Source organism: Vigna radiata, chromosome 7 (assembly GCF_000741045.1).
Source record: "Vigna radiata var. radiata cultivar VC1973A chromosome 7, Vradiata_ver6, whole genome shotgun sequence".
Lineage (NCBI taxonomy): Eukaryota > Viridiplantae > Streptophyta > Magnoliopsida > Fabales > Fabaceae > Vigna > Vigna radiata.
In genome coordinates this window covers 32,260,898-32,277,595 of record NC_028357.1, presented here as the reverse complement: position 1 = coordinate 32,277,595, position 16,698 = coordinate 32,260,898, and the positions used below count along the sequence as shown (strand labels likewise).

General features: G+C 30.3%; 2 protein-coding genes across 3 annotated transcripts in view; both read left to right on the top strand.

Annotated features, from left to right (window-relative positions):
- The first annotated feature begins 4,084 nt into the window (after nucleotides 1–4,084).
- Nucleotides 4,085–6,738, top strand: LOC106766316 (protein ROOT INITIATION DEFECTIVE 3-like). The gene is made up of 8 exons (XM_022782773.1): nucleotides 4,085–4,096; nucleotides 4,201–4,314; nucleotides 4,564–4,697; nucleotides 4,791–4,935; nucleotides 5,019–5,221; nucleotides 5,585–5,706; nucleotides 5,933–6,153; nucleotides 6,417–6,738. The coding sequence occupies exons 1-8, from the start codon at nucleotides 4,085–4,087 to the stop codon at nucleotides 6,618–6,620; spliced, it is 1,155 nt and encodes a 384-aa protein (XP_022638494.1). The 3' UTR covers nucleotides 6,621–6,738.
- A 2,301-nt stretch (nucleotides 6,739–9,039) lies between these two features.
- LOC106769010 (argininosuccinate synthase, chloroplastic) overlaps nucleotides 9,040–16,698 on the top strand; it is an 8,515-nt gene continuing 856 nt past the window's right edge. The window contains exons 1-10 of one of the 2 annotated variants that reach the window (XM_014654448.2): nucleotides 9,040–9,224; nucleotides 9,498–9,550; nucleotides 9,648–9,687; nucleotides 11,210–11,345; nucleotides 11,717–11,765; nucleotides 11,941–12,123; nucleotides 12,291–12,365; nucleotides 12,444–12,629; nucleotides 12,704–12,792; nucleotides 12,885–13,246. In XM_014654448.2, coding sequence (XP_014509934.1) covers nucleotides 9,155–9,224; nucleotides 9,498–9,550; nucleotides 9,648–9,687; nucleotides 11,210–11,345; nucleotides 11,717–11,765; nucleotides 11,941–12,123; nucleotides 12,291–12,365; nucleotides 12,444–12,629; nucleotides 12,704–12,792; nucleotides 12,885–13,246 — 1,243 coding nt within the window. In that variant the 5' untranslated portion in view covers nucleotides 9,040–9,154. Of the gene's footprint in view, nucleotides 9,225–9,497; nucleotides 9,551–9,647; nucleotides 9,688–11,209; nucleotides 11,346–11,716; nucleotides 11,766–11,940; nucleotides 12,124–12,290; nucleotides 12,366–12,443; nucleotides 12,630–12,703; nucleotides 12,793–12,884; nucleotides 13,729–16,698 lie in introns of those variants that run through there. The other variant, XM_014654447.2, reaches the window with a different exon arrangement.

The following is a 16,698-nucleotide window of genomic DNA, read 5'->3' as shown; positions in this document are numbered from 1 at the left end:
AGAATCCTAGTTCCTCAAATTAAAGCTCCTTGTAAATTTCAACATGTCACATTTTATTTTCTTTTTAATTTCAGTTTTCTTCATGCTCTATGATATTCTCTGGATATTCTTCATCTACTTTCTGCTTTCATTTTTCATTGTTGTCCATGTGCTTTGTTGACAGTTACTGGAACTCTGTTATTGCAATTTTAAATTGTAGATTATATTAGGATGATACTTTAGGCTTTGTTCACTTGAATGAATTTAGGGGAGAGTAATTAAGAGGATTTGAAGATAATTTTTTGTTGTTTATTCGAATAGATTTAGAGATAAATGAGAGTGAATTTTGAAGTAAATTTTTTTTAATCTGTCACATAAATTAAATCCTACACTAATTTTCATAAACTTTACTTTCAAATCCACTTTCGTTTATCTCCAAATTTACTCAAATAAACAACAAAAAAATTACCTTCAAATCTTTTCAAATCTACTCAATTACTTTCTTTCAAAATCTACAAGATCTTAGTCACAATTTAGCTCAAAATACGATGAATTATTTAAATTTTGATAACAAAAATTCAAGCAATGGATTAAATTATGGGTTTGTTAAAATGCATGCATCCTAAAGTACTTAAAGGAAATTCTTATGTACTTTTTGTTATTTTTAAGTAAAATTGAAAAACAAAATTAGTATTTCATTTTGACATATTATGCGGGAAAAGAATTACATTATAAATAAAATTATTAATGTAAAACTTTTAATTTTACTTTTAAAGAAATACTAAAAATACAATGTCTCCATTTATTTATGTCAATATTACAAGTGATCAATTCCTACTCAAAGAGTGTTAACATATTTTTTAGACAAACTTTCATTTGTCGAATTTAATTTATTTTTTGATGTAATTTAGTTTTAAAAGTGTAAATCAAGGTAGAATTATTAATTAAGTATACTATTTTTCTTTTAATTTTTACTATTAAAATAAGTGTATTGGATATAGTGTTTTACTAACATTTTTCATTTTTATATTAGCCAGCAACATATGTTTAAAAACTCTTTGTTATTTAGTTTTATAATGGATCATTAAAGTGATTAATATTAAATTAAGTTTCTTAAATATTTGGTATTAAATTGCAAATCAAATAATGAATTTTTTTTCAACATAATTTAAATAGAGGCAATTTAATTTTGAATTAAAAATTGTTTATATGATCTTGACTTAAACTTGATTAAACTGAATTTTAAATTTTTCAAAAACTTTATTTTTCTAATTTTAAAATGATTAAAAATGAAATAAACACCACGCAATTAATTTTTTTTCCAAGGTACTTGCCACTGTCAAATCTAATCTAATCAATACAAGATAAAAAAATTTAGAAATATGTACCTTTTACTTGCCATAGACTTTTCTAAAGTTACTCGTGAATTTAAACACACGTTATTAAAAGACAAAAGTTATTTTGACTTTGTTCTTTTTACTATCCTTTTTTAACAACCCTAAATAATAATAAAATATTGAATTAAATTATTTAATTAAAACAAAAATTAAATTATTGTTTAGAAAATTAATAAAATGGGTTGTCAATCAATCACTGCCCAAAACATAAATATAATTTTATGGGTGCTTTTTATACGTTATTATCAATAAAAATGGGTGTTTCATCTTTTTAACTTCATGATAATGATAAATTTAAGGTCGTCATCAAAGAGCAACATCCAGTTGCATTGGACTTCAAAGTTTTGAATCCCAGTTTAAGGATTCATTTGAATTTCAGAAAATTGATATGATATATACACCCCATAATTTATGTTATTGTGGTTGGAATTATTAAACATAGTCAATCTCATGTGACAATTTTGGAAACCTATCAGATGATTTCTTTTCATATTGGGTTTTCTAAATTTATTTGTTATTTTAAGATACGGTATCGAAGAAAAAAAGAAAACTTCGAAGCAAGCTATGCATTTAGAGTGTGTTTACTTTGGTAGATGAAATTAAGAAAGGAGTAGATGAATTTGATAGGAACTTGAGTGTGTTTTTTTTTAAGTGATTAGGAGGTGACTTAGGCATTTCATCTTAGAAGATGGATTTGAAGGAGAAGAATTGAATGAATTTGAGGAGATTTAAAAGTGAGTTGATTGTTATTTTTTGAAAGGATTTAGAAGTGAGTGAAAGTGAATTTGAAAGTAAAGTTTATAAAAATTAATTAGTGTAGGATTTAATTAATGTAACAGATACAAAAATCCTTTAATTGATAGAAATTAAAGATTACCAAAATATTCTTAATAGTAAAAATAATACAAAATAATAGTTGTTAATAATATATATATATATATATATATATAATTGTAAAAATTATTATAAGGAGAAAACAAAATAAAAATTAATTTTTAAAATGAAAGAAAATATATATTTAAGTAAAGTGAAATAAAATTTTTTAAAATATAATATTTTGGAATCAAATATACCGAGCTAGCTATGTTAGGTTACAATGAGCCTCGTAATGGAATACCATTTCTTTATGACTTTACACACGAGCTGAAATCGAATTCACTTCGGAATCAAATCCATATCTCCTTAGAATCAAATTCATTTTTCCCTAAAACCGAATCCACCTCTCCCTGTATTCGGATAAGCAAACTTCTTCAATGAAATGGAACGAGGGCAAAGTGGATATTTCACTCATAATCCACTCAAATTTTATGTCTTTACTGAAGATGGAGAACATCCTTCATCTTGCAAATTCATCGTCATCCATCACTTCTAATTGGTTCAAGCGAACACTACTTTCATTTGTAATTTGTCTCTCTCAATTCTCGTGTACAGTGACCTTCACTCATCCGAACACAACATTAGAGTAATTTTGGAGGTAAAATTTGTGTATACATTTGATGGATATGACACACAAAAAAATTGCTTTAATTAATAAAAAATAAAGATTACCAAAATGTCCTTCGTGATAAAAGTGATATAAAATAATATTTATTAATAATCTAAATATTTGTTAAAATTTTTATAATAGTAAACAAAATCAAAATTAATTAGGAAAATAAAATAAATTTGTATTTAAATAAAGTGAAATAGTCATGGATAAAAATTTAATTTTTTAAAAATATAATATTTGGAAAAATTATTATAAGAAGAAATAAAATAAAAATTAATTATGAAAATAAAATAACTTTGTATTTAAATAACGTTCAAGGAGAATCTAGATACGTTGGTCCTAGATTCAGATACGTATCTCTTGGATTCAGATATAGCTTGACGTGGATCAGGATACATTCCCCTAGATTCGGATACAACTTCGTTTTCTTTATCTTCAACCTCATACCATGTTCTTCGTCTTCAACCTCACGCCACGGTCTTCGTCTTCAAACTTTGATTACCCATAATCAATTACCACTCAAACTTTGATTGATAATTATCAAATGGGGCGAGGACAAACATGTCAATTAATCAGAATCACTTCAAATCCGAACACTTTAGTGATGATTCAAAAAGGGATACATATCGCTCAAACTTTGATTGGTAATTATCAAATTGGGATGAGGACAGACATGTCAATTAATCAGAATCACTTCAAATCCAAACACTTTAGTGATGATTCAAAAAGGGATACGTATCGCTCAAACTTTGATTGGTAATTATCAAATGAGGCGAGGACAAACATGTCAATTAATCAAATCACTTCAAATCCGAACACTTTAGTGATGATTCAAAAAGGGATACATATGGCAAATATGTGCTTTTCCCTTCTCTTAAGTCCATGCAACATGCAAATTCGAGCTTTTCCCTCCTCTTAAATCTCTACAGGTGAACGTGACTTTGTTACATAATCCATCTACACAAATCATGCTAAACAATACATTATTCACAAATAAACACAACCTTATTGTTATTTTATAATAAAAACAGACTCACAAATTAGTTAATCATGTAATTGAATAAAAGGTTTTAACAAGATGAAACTCATATTTTGATTTGGAAAACAATACCAAATTATTTATAAAAATTGTATTTAAGTTTTTTTTTTATATATTTTATATGAAATTGTTTAGTGTTGGAGGGAAAGTTGATTTAAGTAATTCATATAATTTAACGTCATGAGTGTCATGGTAAATTAACATGAAATATCTTATCATATTACATTGTTCAAAACTAATTTTTATGCAAAAGAATTCATTTTCATATTTATGTTATTTTTTTTGTTATGTTTCAGCCTCAACAACCGCTTTTGAATTACACAGTGGAGGCTATTGGGACACTTTCTTGTACAAATGATGGCATATATCTTGTTGGAGGAGCTTTATCTGGATATGTTTATCTATGGGATGTATGCATCAGCCCATTAAAAGCTAATTATTTCCTTAGTTAGCGACTTTGAGTTCATCGATCTATGTTTTTATTCGAATCATGTGCATATTACGCATATATTAATTTTGGCTTAAATCAATTGAACTTTGGCAAATTTTGGTCACAACGTTTAATCATACAAACATTCATTTGAGAATGCTGATATTATTCACCGAAAGATCAAATACTTGATATTCTAAAATCCTAACATGTATATTGTGAGTTACAGGTGACCAGTGGAAAATTGTTGAAGACTTGGAGGGCTCATAATAAATGTTTAAACTGCATGTTATTTTCATTTGACAATTCTCTTCTCATTTCTAGCTCAGATGATGGAATGATTTGTGTTTGGTCCATGATTAGGTAAAAGACTGAATTTGTTTTTCCTACTCACAAATGTATGTAATGGAATATATATTTATATTGATGCATTTGTTGTGTTTGATTAAATGCAAGTTTGTTAGACATAGAAGAAACGAGAAGTTCGCCGCCTCCATTACATTATTTGTCTGGACATATATCCTCCATAACAGGTCTTTTAACTGCACCAAATAGTTACTACTCGATTTTAATATCAAGTTCCCTTGATGGCACGTGCAAGGTGATGGATCTATATATTTCTACTGTTACTTCTACAAATTATAAGAGCTTGTATATTAAGATGCTATTTTTCATTTGCTATAGGTTTGGGATTTTATCTCAGGAAAGCATATGCAAACTCAAGTTTATCCTTTTGCCATAACTTCCATTGCCCTTCACCAAAGAGAAAGTCTTTTGTTTTGCGGAACAGAAAAAGGAATGATATTTGTCGAGAAGCTCGATGTTGGTGGTGGAGAAGGTCCTTTTCTTGTCATTAAAGGGCAGCCACTTGAACTGAAAGGACACAGGTAAACATATACATGTTGCATCATTTATTGAGGATATAACTTCACCCCAAAACATGAGATTATGTATTAACTGTTAACAAAAGTATTCATTTTTTTTAATGATTGGTGACTTGTCATTGCATGGATATTTATGAAAACACATGTAAATTTCAAGATATATTGAAGTTACTTATATGACCTAACAAAATTCCATGTAAGTGTTGGAATGTTGTTTCAAATACATTGTTTTAAAACCAAAGCACTTAGTAGTATATCTCAACCTCTTCTCAAGAGGTCAAATTTTCATCCTAACTTTCAGACCTTTTGTCATGATCACATAATAAGGTTGAATATAACTAACTTAAAAATTTGTCAATTATGTAGTGGAGCCATTACTGCCTTAACCTCATCTCGATCATTCCTAATATCTGCCTCTGAAGATTGTTCGATTTGCATTTGGGACATCTTCAGTTGGGAAATCACTCGAAGGTTTAGTCTCCAAAAAGGTCATTACCAATCCAATTATATATTTATTTTATACATCTTATGGTAGAAATTTGATAGTCAGTTTAACATTTGTAAATCATTTGTTGGGGCAAAATAATGTTTCAAAGACCATCCAATATCCATTTGCTCAAATGGCAGCTTGTAGAACCCTTGAAAGTGATGGCTAATATTTCAAAACCAAGCCATAAAATGCAAACACTGAGTTGATTATTTTATTAACAGCAGGGAAAGTAACCAATCTTGTGGTGGTTTCACGATCTTCGTTACTTTCTACATCAAAAAACAGGAGAGTCTCGAATGAATATATTATTTCTCCACTTGAAAAGTATCCGCAAATGTCCAACTCAATCAAGGGAACTCTCCATTCCTCATTATATAGAGGAAATCAAACTTGCATTGATTTGAAAAGTTCTGAATTATTGAAACAGAAGATTTTTGATACACAGGTTTTCTCTCTTTTCCTAAAACTTCCATTTATTAACATGATATAGTTCTTTTATGTGACACATACTAGTGTAACTATCATTTTCTCTTTGTAACTTACACGTAATAAGTATATGGTAATCAAAATAACTTGAGCACTCGTAACTCACGCAAATAAATAAAACCAAAATATTTGTCGTTATATATTTGTAATATGTTTTGGATGCATATGCATGTTTTCAATAAATGTATAGGTGTTGTTTTTCATTGTCATTTCTTTTGGCAGAAAGATGTACCAACAATCACAACCTTGCAAATGAGAGTGGAAGCAAGTGTAAAGAATCATGTATGGGCAACAAACATGACAAAACATGTCATGGTGATAAACAAACAGTTGAAGTCAACACTATTAGGCATGATGCAGCATAGATTGTTTCGTCCAAACAACATCAACTTGCGAAAAACTAGTACAAAGAAACCCAAAATTTAGAGTTTGGTGTAAGAAGATGGAAATCAAATACATTGCTCAAGCTATGCTTTAGTGGAAATGAACTTAAGGTTTTATCTCCAAAATTGTATAAGTAGATGCTCGCTATTAATTGCTTGAACCATGATATTTTAATAATTTTTTTTAATAATTTTTTGATAACAGATTATGTGTTACTATTTTATTGGTTTGTATATTTGAAACAGACCAATCATAAACTGTCACATAAACAGTTGTAAAAAAATTGTCAAAAAAAATTGTTAAAGATACAGTTTCCTAATTACTTATGCTCAAAATGTGTACTAGTGTCATTGTTAGTTCTTTTATCCGTCATTCTAATTATGTTTCTATTTGGAATTCTAATTATTTTATACCAACTTTGTAGTTGAATTGTTATTAAATCATGGTTAGCCGTTAATATTAGAATTTCTTGTTAAGTTTGTATCAATCTTAGAACCCATTTTTAAATGAGAGCTTCATAGATAACTAAGTTCAATAAGAAAAACACTAACTACACAACAAGTGGTCGTCAACTTGGAAGGTTTGATGTGATAAATACATATATTTTTAGCCGAAAAAAGTTAAGACCAGTTAGCCATAATTGAAAACATAATTTGAACAAATATCACTGAGAAGTGAGTCTTTTATTAGTCTTTTAAGTGAGAGCTTCATAAAAACAACTTTTTCTTTTTTTATAAATCTAGATTCACAACGATAGATCTAATAAAATAAGTAAATATCAAATAAATAGTTAAATCATAGAAATGTGTCCAACATGTAGAGGGTCAAACATAAATATTAAAAAATAAAATAAAGAAGTGACATGTATTGTGAAATTTTATGTGATAATAAAATAACAATAAAAACATATAAAAGGTTATGTTGGAAATAAATGACTAGTCATATGCATTCCATTAAAAGCATGAACTAATGTCTTTTTTTCTTTTAATTTATACTTTATTGTTGATTTAATAATTTGTTACTACACTTTTTACTATACTGTACTATAGTTTTACAAATTTATTTTTGTTGAAATAATTATCTCATACTAACTTATTTTTGTTAGTACAGTTTATATTGGTTATGAGATTGATGTTAATTGTTTACTATGTTACTTATGTCTCGAATATCTGAAAATCTGAATGTTTATTTTCGTCTTAAAGTTTCGTTTGGTCACACTAGAAAGTTACGTGTAGAAGATATTGTGATGTCAAAGTGAATACATTTTTTTTATCTTAAACCTATATTTATAATTTTCAAATTAAACTTTAGATTAATTACAATCTAAATTTTGATAATCACTTTTTTTTGTCTAAACTCATTAGTTTTAGTACTAGTGATAAATGACCATTCAATCACTCATCTATAACTAATTGATATGCAATATATAATTCAAATTCACTATAAACATATTGTATAAAATAAATGAAAATCTAGCTATGACTATAAATAATCTATTACGTGCTGCATGAAAGAATTAGATTAAATTGATGAATGGTAGTGTACATCGTGTTTATCCTGCCTATCGATTTCTTAACCTAAGTAACTGAGATTGTAGACAAGGCAAAATCAACACTTAAACATAATTAAGCAAGGACTAAAGGTAAAATACAATTTAAATCACGATTAAAAAAAACTTGAGCCTCCCTGATCATATACTAGATCCAAAAAAGAATGCTATAAATAGGTATATATGATCTATTTATCTTGCAAGAACATTTATCGTATTTGAAAATTAAAACAATATTTATATATATCTACGCATTAATTATATCTAAAGACACAAATTAATTATGTGATAAAACTTAATTATATCTTCACATAAATTATATTATAAATATTTTATTAATATTTATTTAATTGCATTAATAATCAGTTATACTAATAATTATTATTTTTGATATAATTAATTATTTCATACAACTAACATTTTATTGATATTTATAGTTATATCACAACAAATTAAATAACTAAAATAGAATATAAAATAATTTAGATGCCAGTACCATGGAGTAATTTATATTAGCTTGTTGTTTTATTTATTCAACTTTTCTAATAACTTTTATTTTACTTAAAAATTTATTTCAATATTTAAACATTTAACCGTATTCATTTTTCCGACAAAGTTACTTTGATTATTTTTAAATATACTAATTACAGAAAATATGTTAGCAGAGGAATCGGACAATTAACAATTTACTTATTTATTTATAATTTATATTTTTGATCTAAATGATCTCATTTCTTACATTTTTTTTTTCATTTTTTCTTTCATTCCCTGACGCAAGGGGAATGTTAAATTCATCCCTTCACCAGGTCAAATTAATATATAGTTATTTGAACCTAATGATTTTTTTAATAAATATTTTAAACCTAGTTAATTATTTTAACCTTAGAAAAAGAGATCTGACATAAAGCTGCGTCAGTGTTAATGTGACTTGAAACCCTTCTTTGGTGGGGAACGCCGCTCAAACTAACACAGTACACTCTCATATCATAGTTCACTTCATCACTCACCCAACCTGTGTTGTGCAACAATGGCTCAGTTGAAAGCTTGTTCTCCTTCCTCTTCAATCCCTGTAACTGCTCCTTCACTACACACAACAGGTGCCCTTTGTGTGATTTTCTTTCTTTTTCATTTCCGACCTCTGCATCGCTCTCTTTGATTAATACTTTTAACCATGATATCGAAACCCCCCACTTTTATATGCTAAGATATTTTGGTTAGAGCAATTACCCTTCATTCATTTTCATTGACATTGTAAGGATTCTTGGGTTTAGAGGATTTGCCGCACCAAAGGAAGGAAATCATTAATTCATTTTGTGTTTGCCTAAAAGCTCTCCATTTTATCGTTCTTTTCGTTGATCTTTATTTTGTAGGGAGCCTCCTGTATCATCAGCTTTGGAAGGCAAAGACTTCGTCATTCAAAGAGGTGATTCTTAAAAGCTGAAAGTTCAATGTTTAAGAACGTATGCATTTGTGTTTTTTGTGGGCGCTAAAAGTATTTTGGGTTTCTGTCTTGCATCTAGGTGGGGTTAAGAACAAGTGTTGGTGCCAAGAATCTTCAAGGTGAAATTATTTTGTATCTACTTTAGCTCCATTTTCCATCTGGATGCATTACCTTTATTCACTTGATTTATAAACTCTGCTTTTTAGAGCATATCTAAGTGGTGAATTAGCAAAACCAACGCAATATCGAGGGCTTGGGGCCTGGCCTTACTGTTGTCAACTCTGTAAGCAGGGCTGTCACTGGTGCTGGGATTTGAGATTGTGGTGTGGGTCATTTCGTATGTTTTTGTGACTTCTTTCTACTGATTTGGGCAGGGTGCAATTGTGCTTAACTCACCTCTGGGTTAGATATAAAAATATGGCTTAGCCTTAGTCTATTGGAGAACTGAGTACCTATAAGGGTTTTTATTCGCTGCAGTGGACATTTCAATTAAAACATTAGAGATTAATAGGAGGCTGGTTGAAAAATTGATTTATCTCACTATTACAAGGCCCGACCTATCTTTTTTAGTTGGAGTGGTTAGTAAGCTTATGTAGGCTCCATGTATTGGCCACTGAAATTCTATTATTCGCATTCTAAGGTATCTAAAATAGGTTTTCAAGCAAGGGTTGTTATATGAAGATAGAGGAAGCTTTCAGGTCTCTAGGTACTATGATGCAGATTGGACATGTTCTCCTATTGATAGACAATCTACTACTGGATATTGTGTTTTTGTTGGAGGAAACATTATTTCATGGAAAAATAAGAAACAAAATGTAGTGGCCCGATCGACTAATGAAGCTAAATATAGGGAAATGGCGTCCTTAATGTTTGTTAATGTTTGAACTTATATGGATGAAGCAGTTCCTTCAAGGGCTTAACTTCTTTGGCATCCAGACTATGAAGATGTATTGTGATAATCAAGTTGCTCTTCATATCGCATCAAATCTAGTGTTTAACTTGATAACTAAACATTTAGAAATTGATTGTCATTTTGTTCGTAAAAAGTTGTTGACAAAAGAAATATGTAACGAGTTTTTTGGATTAAATGACTAACTCACAAATGTGTTGACTAAGTCCTTAAGGGACCTTTGATTGAGTTTATTTGTTTTAAACTTGATACATACAATTTCTATGCTCCAGTTTGAACGAGAGTGTTGGAATAATTCTTAAGTTTACCTATGCTAGTGTAATCACTAGGACTAAAGTCGGGACTAGTGTGTTGGGAAATCTTATTCTTACTCTACCTAGTTTGTGTCTAGTAGTCTAGGACAATTCCTTAGTCTTGCATCGACATATTGTATCAATTCTTTATCAATATAAATAGAAGAACATGCGAAGGGTCCTTTAAGCCCTCTAAACATATATTTTTCCTGTTTGAATCTCAAGTATTTTAAAATTACCAAAACTGTGTCACAATAGCAATAGACAAATAAGTTTCTGGAGGAGTAATTTGTGGTTTCTTGGAATATGGATGATTTGTGTTGAAAACACGAGGTCATTTGAGGCCCCTCAATTTTGTTGCTTGAAATGCTGATTTCGATCTATTTGATATCTAAATTCACTGTCTGTAGTAATATTAAAAAAATTCTTGACATGCAGTCATTAAAGCAGCTGCTCGCAGTGATACAGAGGTAGTTTCTGAAACCGTGAAGGGTGGCCTACGTGGAAAATTGAATAAGGTGGTGCTGGCCTACAGTGGTGGCTTAGACACATCAGTCATTGTTCCATGGCTCAGGTATAGATGTTGCTCATCCTTTTTTTTTCCCATTTTTCTACTAGGCTTCTGTTGCAAGTTTGCAATATTGGATTTTTCCGCCACTTTTGTTTTATATTTTGAAATCTAAATGACAAATACTAATCGATTTAGAGCTCAAGCTGTTTTTATTGCTGATTTTTCTTTAAACAAGAATGTTTGAATTTTTCTTAGAATGTGGAAACCGAAATCATAGACCCTTTATGAAATTGTATTGATGATTTTTTAACTAAAAGCTACAGTAGTTTTTTGGTAAACCATGGGAGCTAAATTGATGATTCCTATTTCTGGCAATGTACCTGTTTCGCTGTATTCTTGTTTTAATATATTATTTAATTATTTTGGTGTTGCAGGGAGAATTATGGTTGTGAAGTTGTTTGCTTCACTGCTGATGTTGGCCAGGTATGTTGCGAGTTTTACAATTCTTTTTCTTTTGTAGTGAATATAGTTGTTGTGAAAAATTGTGTTACTGGAGAAGGTGTTTTAAGTTTTTAAGCTTCAGACTCGTGAAATTGTTCTATCCAAATTGTTATTCAAATGCTGCATTTGCATGTCGTTATAACACTACATTTTATAGGGCATAAAAGAATTGGATGGTTTAGAACAGAAAGCCAAAGCCAGTGGGGCCTGTCAATTAGTGGTTAAAGACTTGAAGGAGGAATTTGTTAAAGATTATATATTTCCTTGCCTACGTGCTGGTGCAGTTTATGAGAGGAAGTATTTGCTTGGTACCTCAATGGCTCGCCCTGTAATTGCGAAGGTACTTTTGCTTGAAAGTTTGGCATATGGATCATTTTTGGTAGTCATTTCATCTGTTAGCTCTAGCGCAGTACTTACTCTGTATATTGAAGAAGAGTCATAGCGATTACAGTGGAATGCACTCATCTTCCTCCGTATACATATTGATTGATACCTGCTGATTGATAGGCCATGGTTGATGTTGCCAAAGAAGTTGGAGCTGATGCCGTTTCTCATGGGTGTACAGGAAAAGGAAATGATCAGGCAAGTCTTAATATTTGGCTCACAACACTGATTCATGTCAATTTCTTTATTCTAATACATTTCTATATACACTTTTAGGTTCGATTTGAGCTCACTTTCTTTGCTCTGAACCCCAAGCTAAATGTCGTTGCTCCATGGAGGGAGTGGGANATTACAGGGAGAGAAGATGCTATTGAGTATGCTAAAAAGCATAATATACCTGTTCCTGTGACAAAGAAATCCATATATAGCAGGGATAGGAATCTCTGGCACCTTAGCCACGAGGTANGCTAAAAAACTACTTGGAANTGAAATGTCATGTTGCTGTTTTCTGATATATGATATATGTGACATTGAAGGGAGATATTTTGGAAGACCCAGCTAATGAACCCAAGAAGGACATGTACATGATGTCTGTAGACCCTGAAGATGCTCCTGATCAAGCAGAGTAAGCTTGTTTCTTGTGATTTNACTTTATATTTAGCCTCCAAGTTACTTTTATACTGTAATTTTTGAAAGAACACATTACTTGTTTTACAGATATGTTGAGATTGGTATAGAAGCAGGGCTTCCCATTTCAGTCAATGGGAAGAGGCTTTCACCAGCATCATTACTTGCTGAGCTCAATGAGATTGGTGGAAGGCATGGAATTGGCCGGATTGACATGGTTGAGAATCGGCTTGTGGGTATGAAGAGCCGTGGAGTTTACGAAACTCCTGGAGGAACCATTCTGTTTGCAGCTGCGCGTGAGTTGGAGTTTTTGACACTTGATCGAGAAACAATCCAAGTGAAAGATTCATTAGCCCTTAAATATGCAGAGTTAGTGTATGCTGGCAGATGGTTTGATCCTCTTAGGGAGTCCATGGATGCCTTTATGCAGAAGATCACAGAGACCACAACAGGTTCTGTGACTTTGAAATTGTACAAAGGTTCTGTTACTGTAACCAGTCGTACAAGTCCCTTTAGCCTCTATAGGCAAGACATCTCATCATTTGAAAGTGGCCAGATATATGATCAAGCTGATGCTGCTGGCTTCATCCGTCTTTATGGTCTTCCAATGAGAGTTCGAGCAATGCTTGAGCAGGGCATCTAAGTGTTAATTTAATTTCAAAATGTTATTAATCTTGTTTAAAAATGTGGATTGAAGTTAGAGAGTACTGGGGATGTTTATCAGGTCTCTAGATTTTTAATAAAATGATAGAATTTAACTTTCATCCTGAATTCAAATCAGATTTTCAGAAGTCTGTTTGCTTTGACTATGATTGTTATCAGTGGTGCAATTTGCAGCAACAGTAGTATAGATGGAAACAAATAATGTTTCTATTTATATAACCTCAAATGTACAAACAATAGATAGATTGGAGATCCCTCTTGCATTTTTTCACAGCAACTTGTAAGAAGCCAGTACACTTACTGGTTCATCCTCTTTTGGGCTATAATATTTTTTTTCTGATCGCTTTTGAGCAACTTGTAGTGATGTTTTTGTATTCTAAAACTAAAATTTGTGAGCGTTGGAGATGGAAAATTGGTTTCTTGTACAGAACTTTTAATGGAAGAAAGGTTTGTGAGCTATAATATTTTACATGATTTTTATTTTTAATGTTATTTTTATTTATACTATATTGTAAAATTGTTTCTTGTGATAAGAAATTCTGAGAATATCTAGACAACAGTTGTCTACAAAAAAGTTATTATTCCACTTTTCTCTTTTCTTCTTCACCGGACAGTCTTGTTTCGTTCCTGTAAAATAATTGTAAACATCTTTCTCTTTACTTTTCATGATTTCGTTTTATATGCGCAATGTGTTCGAAAAATAAAAGGAAAGAAAAAATGAAGACAAGCTGAATAGATAAGATATTGTCCATGACGTTGATAAGATAATGTTTTTACTTAGAAAAAATAAAGAAAATAAAATAAAATATTCGTGAAATGACGAATATTCCAAGTCAAATAATAAAAATCACCGTTTATATTTAGTACAAATTATATTTAGATAACACTTTTTGTATACAGATATCTTTTTTGTTTAATCCCATATTCAAACTTTTGTTGTAGTCCTTACTAATTTTTCTATATTTACGTAGTACAATATAAAATACTAAAAAAATATAGTAAAAGTATACAAACATAAAAAGGTTGATACACAGTATTTTTTTTATAATTAATCATTTTATTATTAAAAGTTGTTACTAAAATATATTACACATAATTTTACACATATCTTTGAGTCATACATGTTTAAAAAGTAAATTCTAAAACTAAAATTACTATTATTTATTACACTTAATATTCATATTTTCCTTGTTTTGGCTTTTGAAAAGTTGATAATTGTGACAAAAAGTCATTTGGTAATAATGATATTTTTTGGTTCTTAGTGCACTCAAATCTTGGCATATAATTATTAGTTTTAATTAGGAATTTATAATTTATATCTATATTAATTATGAATACAATTATGTACTAACATCACCTACACTACAGGACAAAAGGGTTCAGCCCCTCCTTGTACGTGGTCCCATTGTTTTCTAACTTTTGTTCTTTCTTGTCTTTTGATGCATCAAGAATTTAATTTTTGCCATTTATTATTTTTCATGTTCTCTCTTTTAGTTTATTTTAATGTTTAAGAAAAATAATTAATTTACGTAAATTAAAAAAGTTCGTTAACAAACACGGAATTTTGTTTCCAATAATTTTTATCAAAACTATTATATGATAATAAATATAAAAGAGAATTAATGAAAATAAAACTTTGATTAAAGAAATGTATTTCAAGAATAGTCTCATTAAATAAAATAAAGTAAATTTAAATTCATCTAAATTTAAAACTGTAAATGTTTTATTTATATTAAAAATCAAAGTATTGAGATATATAGGACAAAGGGCTCTGCTCTTTCTGTTACATACATTGTTTTATACACTATCAGGAGCTGTCCTTGTGAAGTGCTGTGTTTTGTAACAATGGCTGAGATGAATGCATCTCCGGTTACTGCTCCTTCCCTTCACACCAAAGGTCCCAATTTTCGTGAATTTCTTTCTTTTCCAATTTCAAAGTTGTTACTTGACATGCAGCAATTGAAGGACCTGCAGGTGGTGGCCTGCGTGGAAAATTGAATAAGGTGGTGCTGGCTTACAGTGGTGGATTAGATACATCAGTCATTGTTCCATGGCTCAGGTATATATAATTTTTTCTCCTTTTTCTTTCCCCCATTTTTCTATTACAATCACTGATTTCAAATAAAAACAAAAGTTAATTTTTTTTATTAGAATGTCTAAATGGAGATCAAAGACCATTGGGGAATGTGCAGATGATCTTTTGGGTTTTTAACTAAGCTTTAGTTTTGTAGTAAAGCAGGGGACTAAAATTAACTATTCGTCTCAATGCCAATTTACCTTTTAGTTTGTATCTTATTATTATTATTATATCTTTTTTATTGATCTTGTTGTTGCAGAGAAAATTATGGTTGTGAAGTCGTTTGCTTCACTGCTGATGTTGGCCAAGTATGTTGTGACTTGTGAGATTTTGTATTCATCTTTTGTAATCATGATTGTTGCTGTGTAAAACTTTTATTGTAAAAGGTGTTTTTTTAAGATTTTACACTTTTGATTTGGGGAGTTTCTTTACCCAATTTGTTGCTTAATTGCTGCATGCATGTCTTAAAAAAGCTAAGTTTCATAGGGTATAAAAGAATTGGAAGGTTTAGAAGAGAAAGCCAAAGCCAGCGGGGCTTGTCAATTGGTGGTAAAAGACTTGCAGGAGGAATTTGTAAAAGATTATGTATTTCCTTGCCTTCGTGCTGGTGCAGTTTACGAGAGGAAGTATTTGCTAGGGACCTCAATGGCGCGACCTGTAATTGCAAAGGTATTTCTACTTGAAATATGTTCATATTCTTTGGGAAAGGCACGTCCTTCTGTTAGCTTTCTGTGCAGTATTCATTATTTTTGTACTGAAAAAGAATCATAATGATGATAGTGGAATGAACTTATCTTTCTTCTGCTTTATATGAAAATATATTGATTGATACCTTCTGACTGATAGGCCATGGTTGATGTTGCCAAAGAAGTTGGAGCTGATGCCGTTTCCCATGGATGTACAGGAAAAGGAAATGATCAAGCAAGTCTTAATATTTGGCTCAACACTGATTCATGTCAATTGCTTTATTCTAATACAATTCTATATAAACTTTTAGGTTCGATTTGAGCTCACTTTCTTTGCTCTGAACCCCAAGCTAAATGTCGTTGCTCCATGGAGGGAGTGGGACATTACAGGGAGAGAAGATGCTATTGAGTATGCTAAAAAGCATAATATACCTGTTCCTGTGACAAAGAAATCCATATATAGCAGGGATAGGAATCT

Excerpts from the sequence above, each read along its gene's own strand:
- LOC106766316 (XM_022782773.1), top strand. Across the intron at positions 4,936-5,018 it reads CCCTTGATGGCACGTGCAAG|GTTTGGGATTTTATCTCAGG; the intron begins GTGATGGATCTA and ends CATTTGCTATAG. Across the intron at positions 5,222-5,584 it reads CTTGAACTGAAAGGACACAG|TGGAGCCATTACTGCCTTAA; the intron begins GTAAACATATAC and ends TCAATTATGTAG.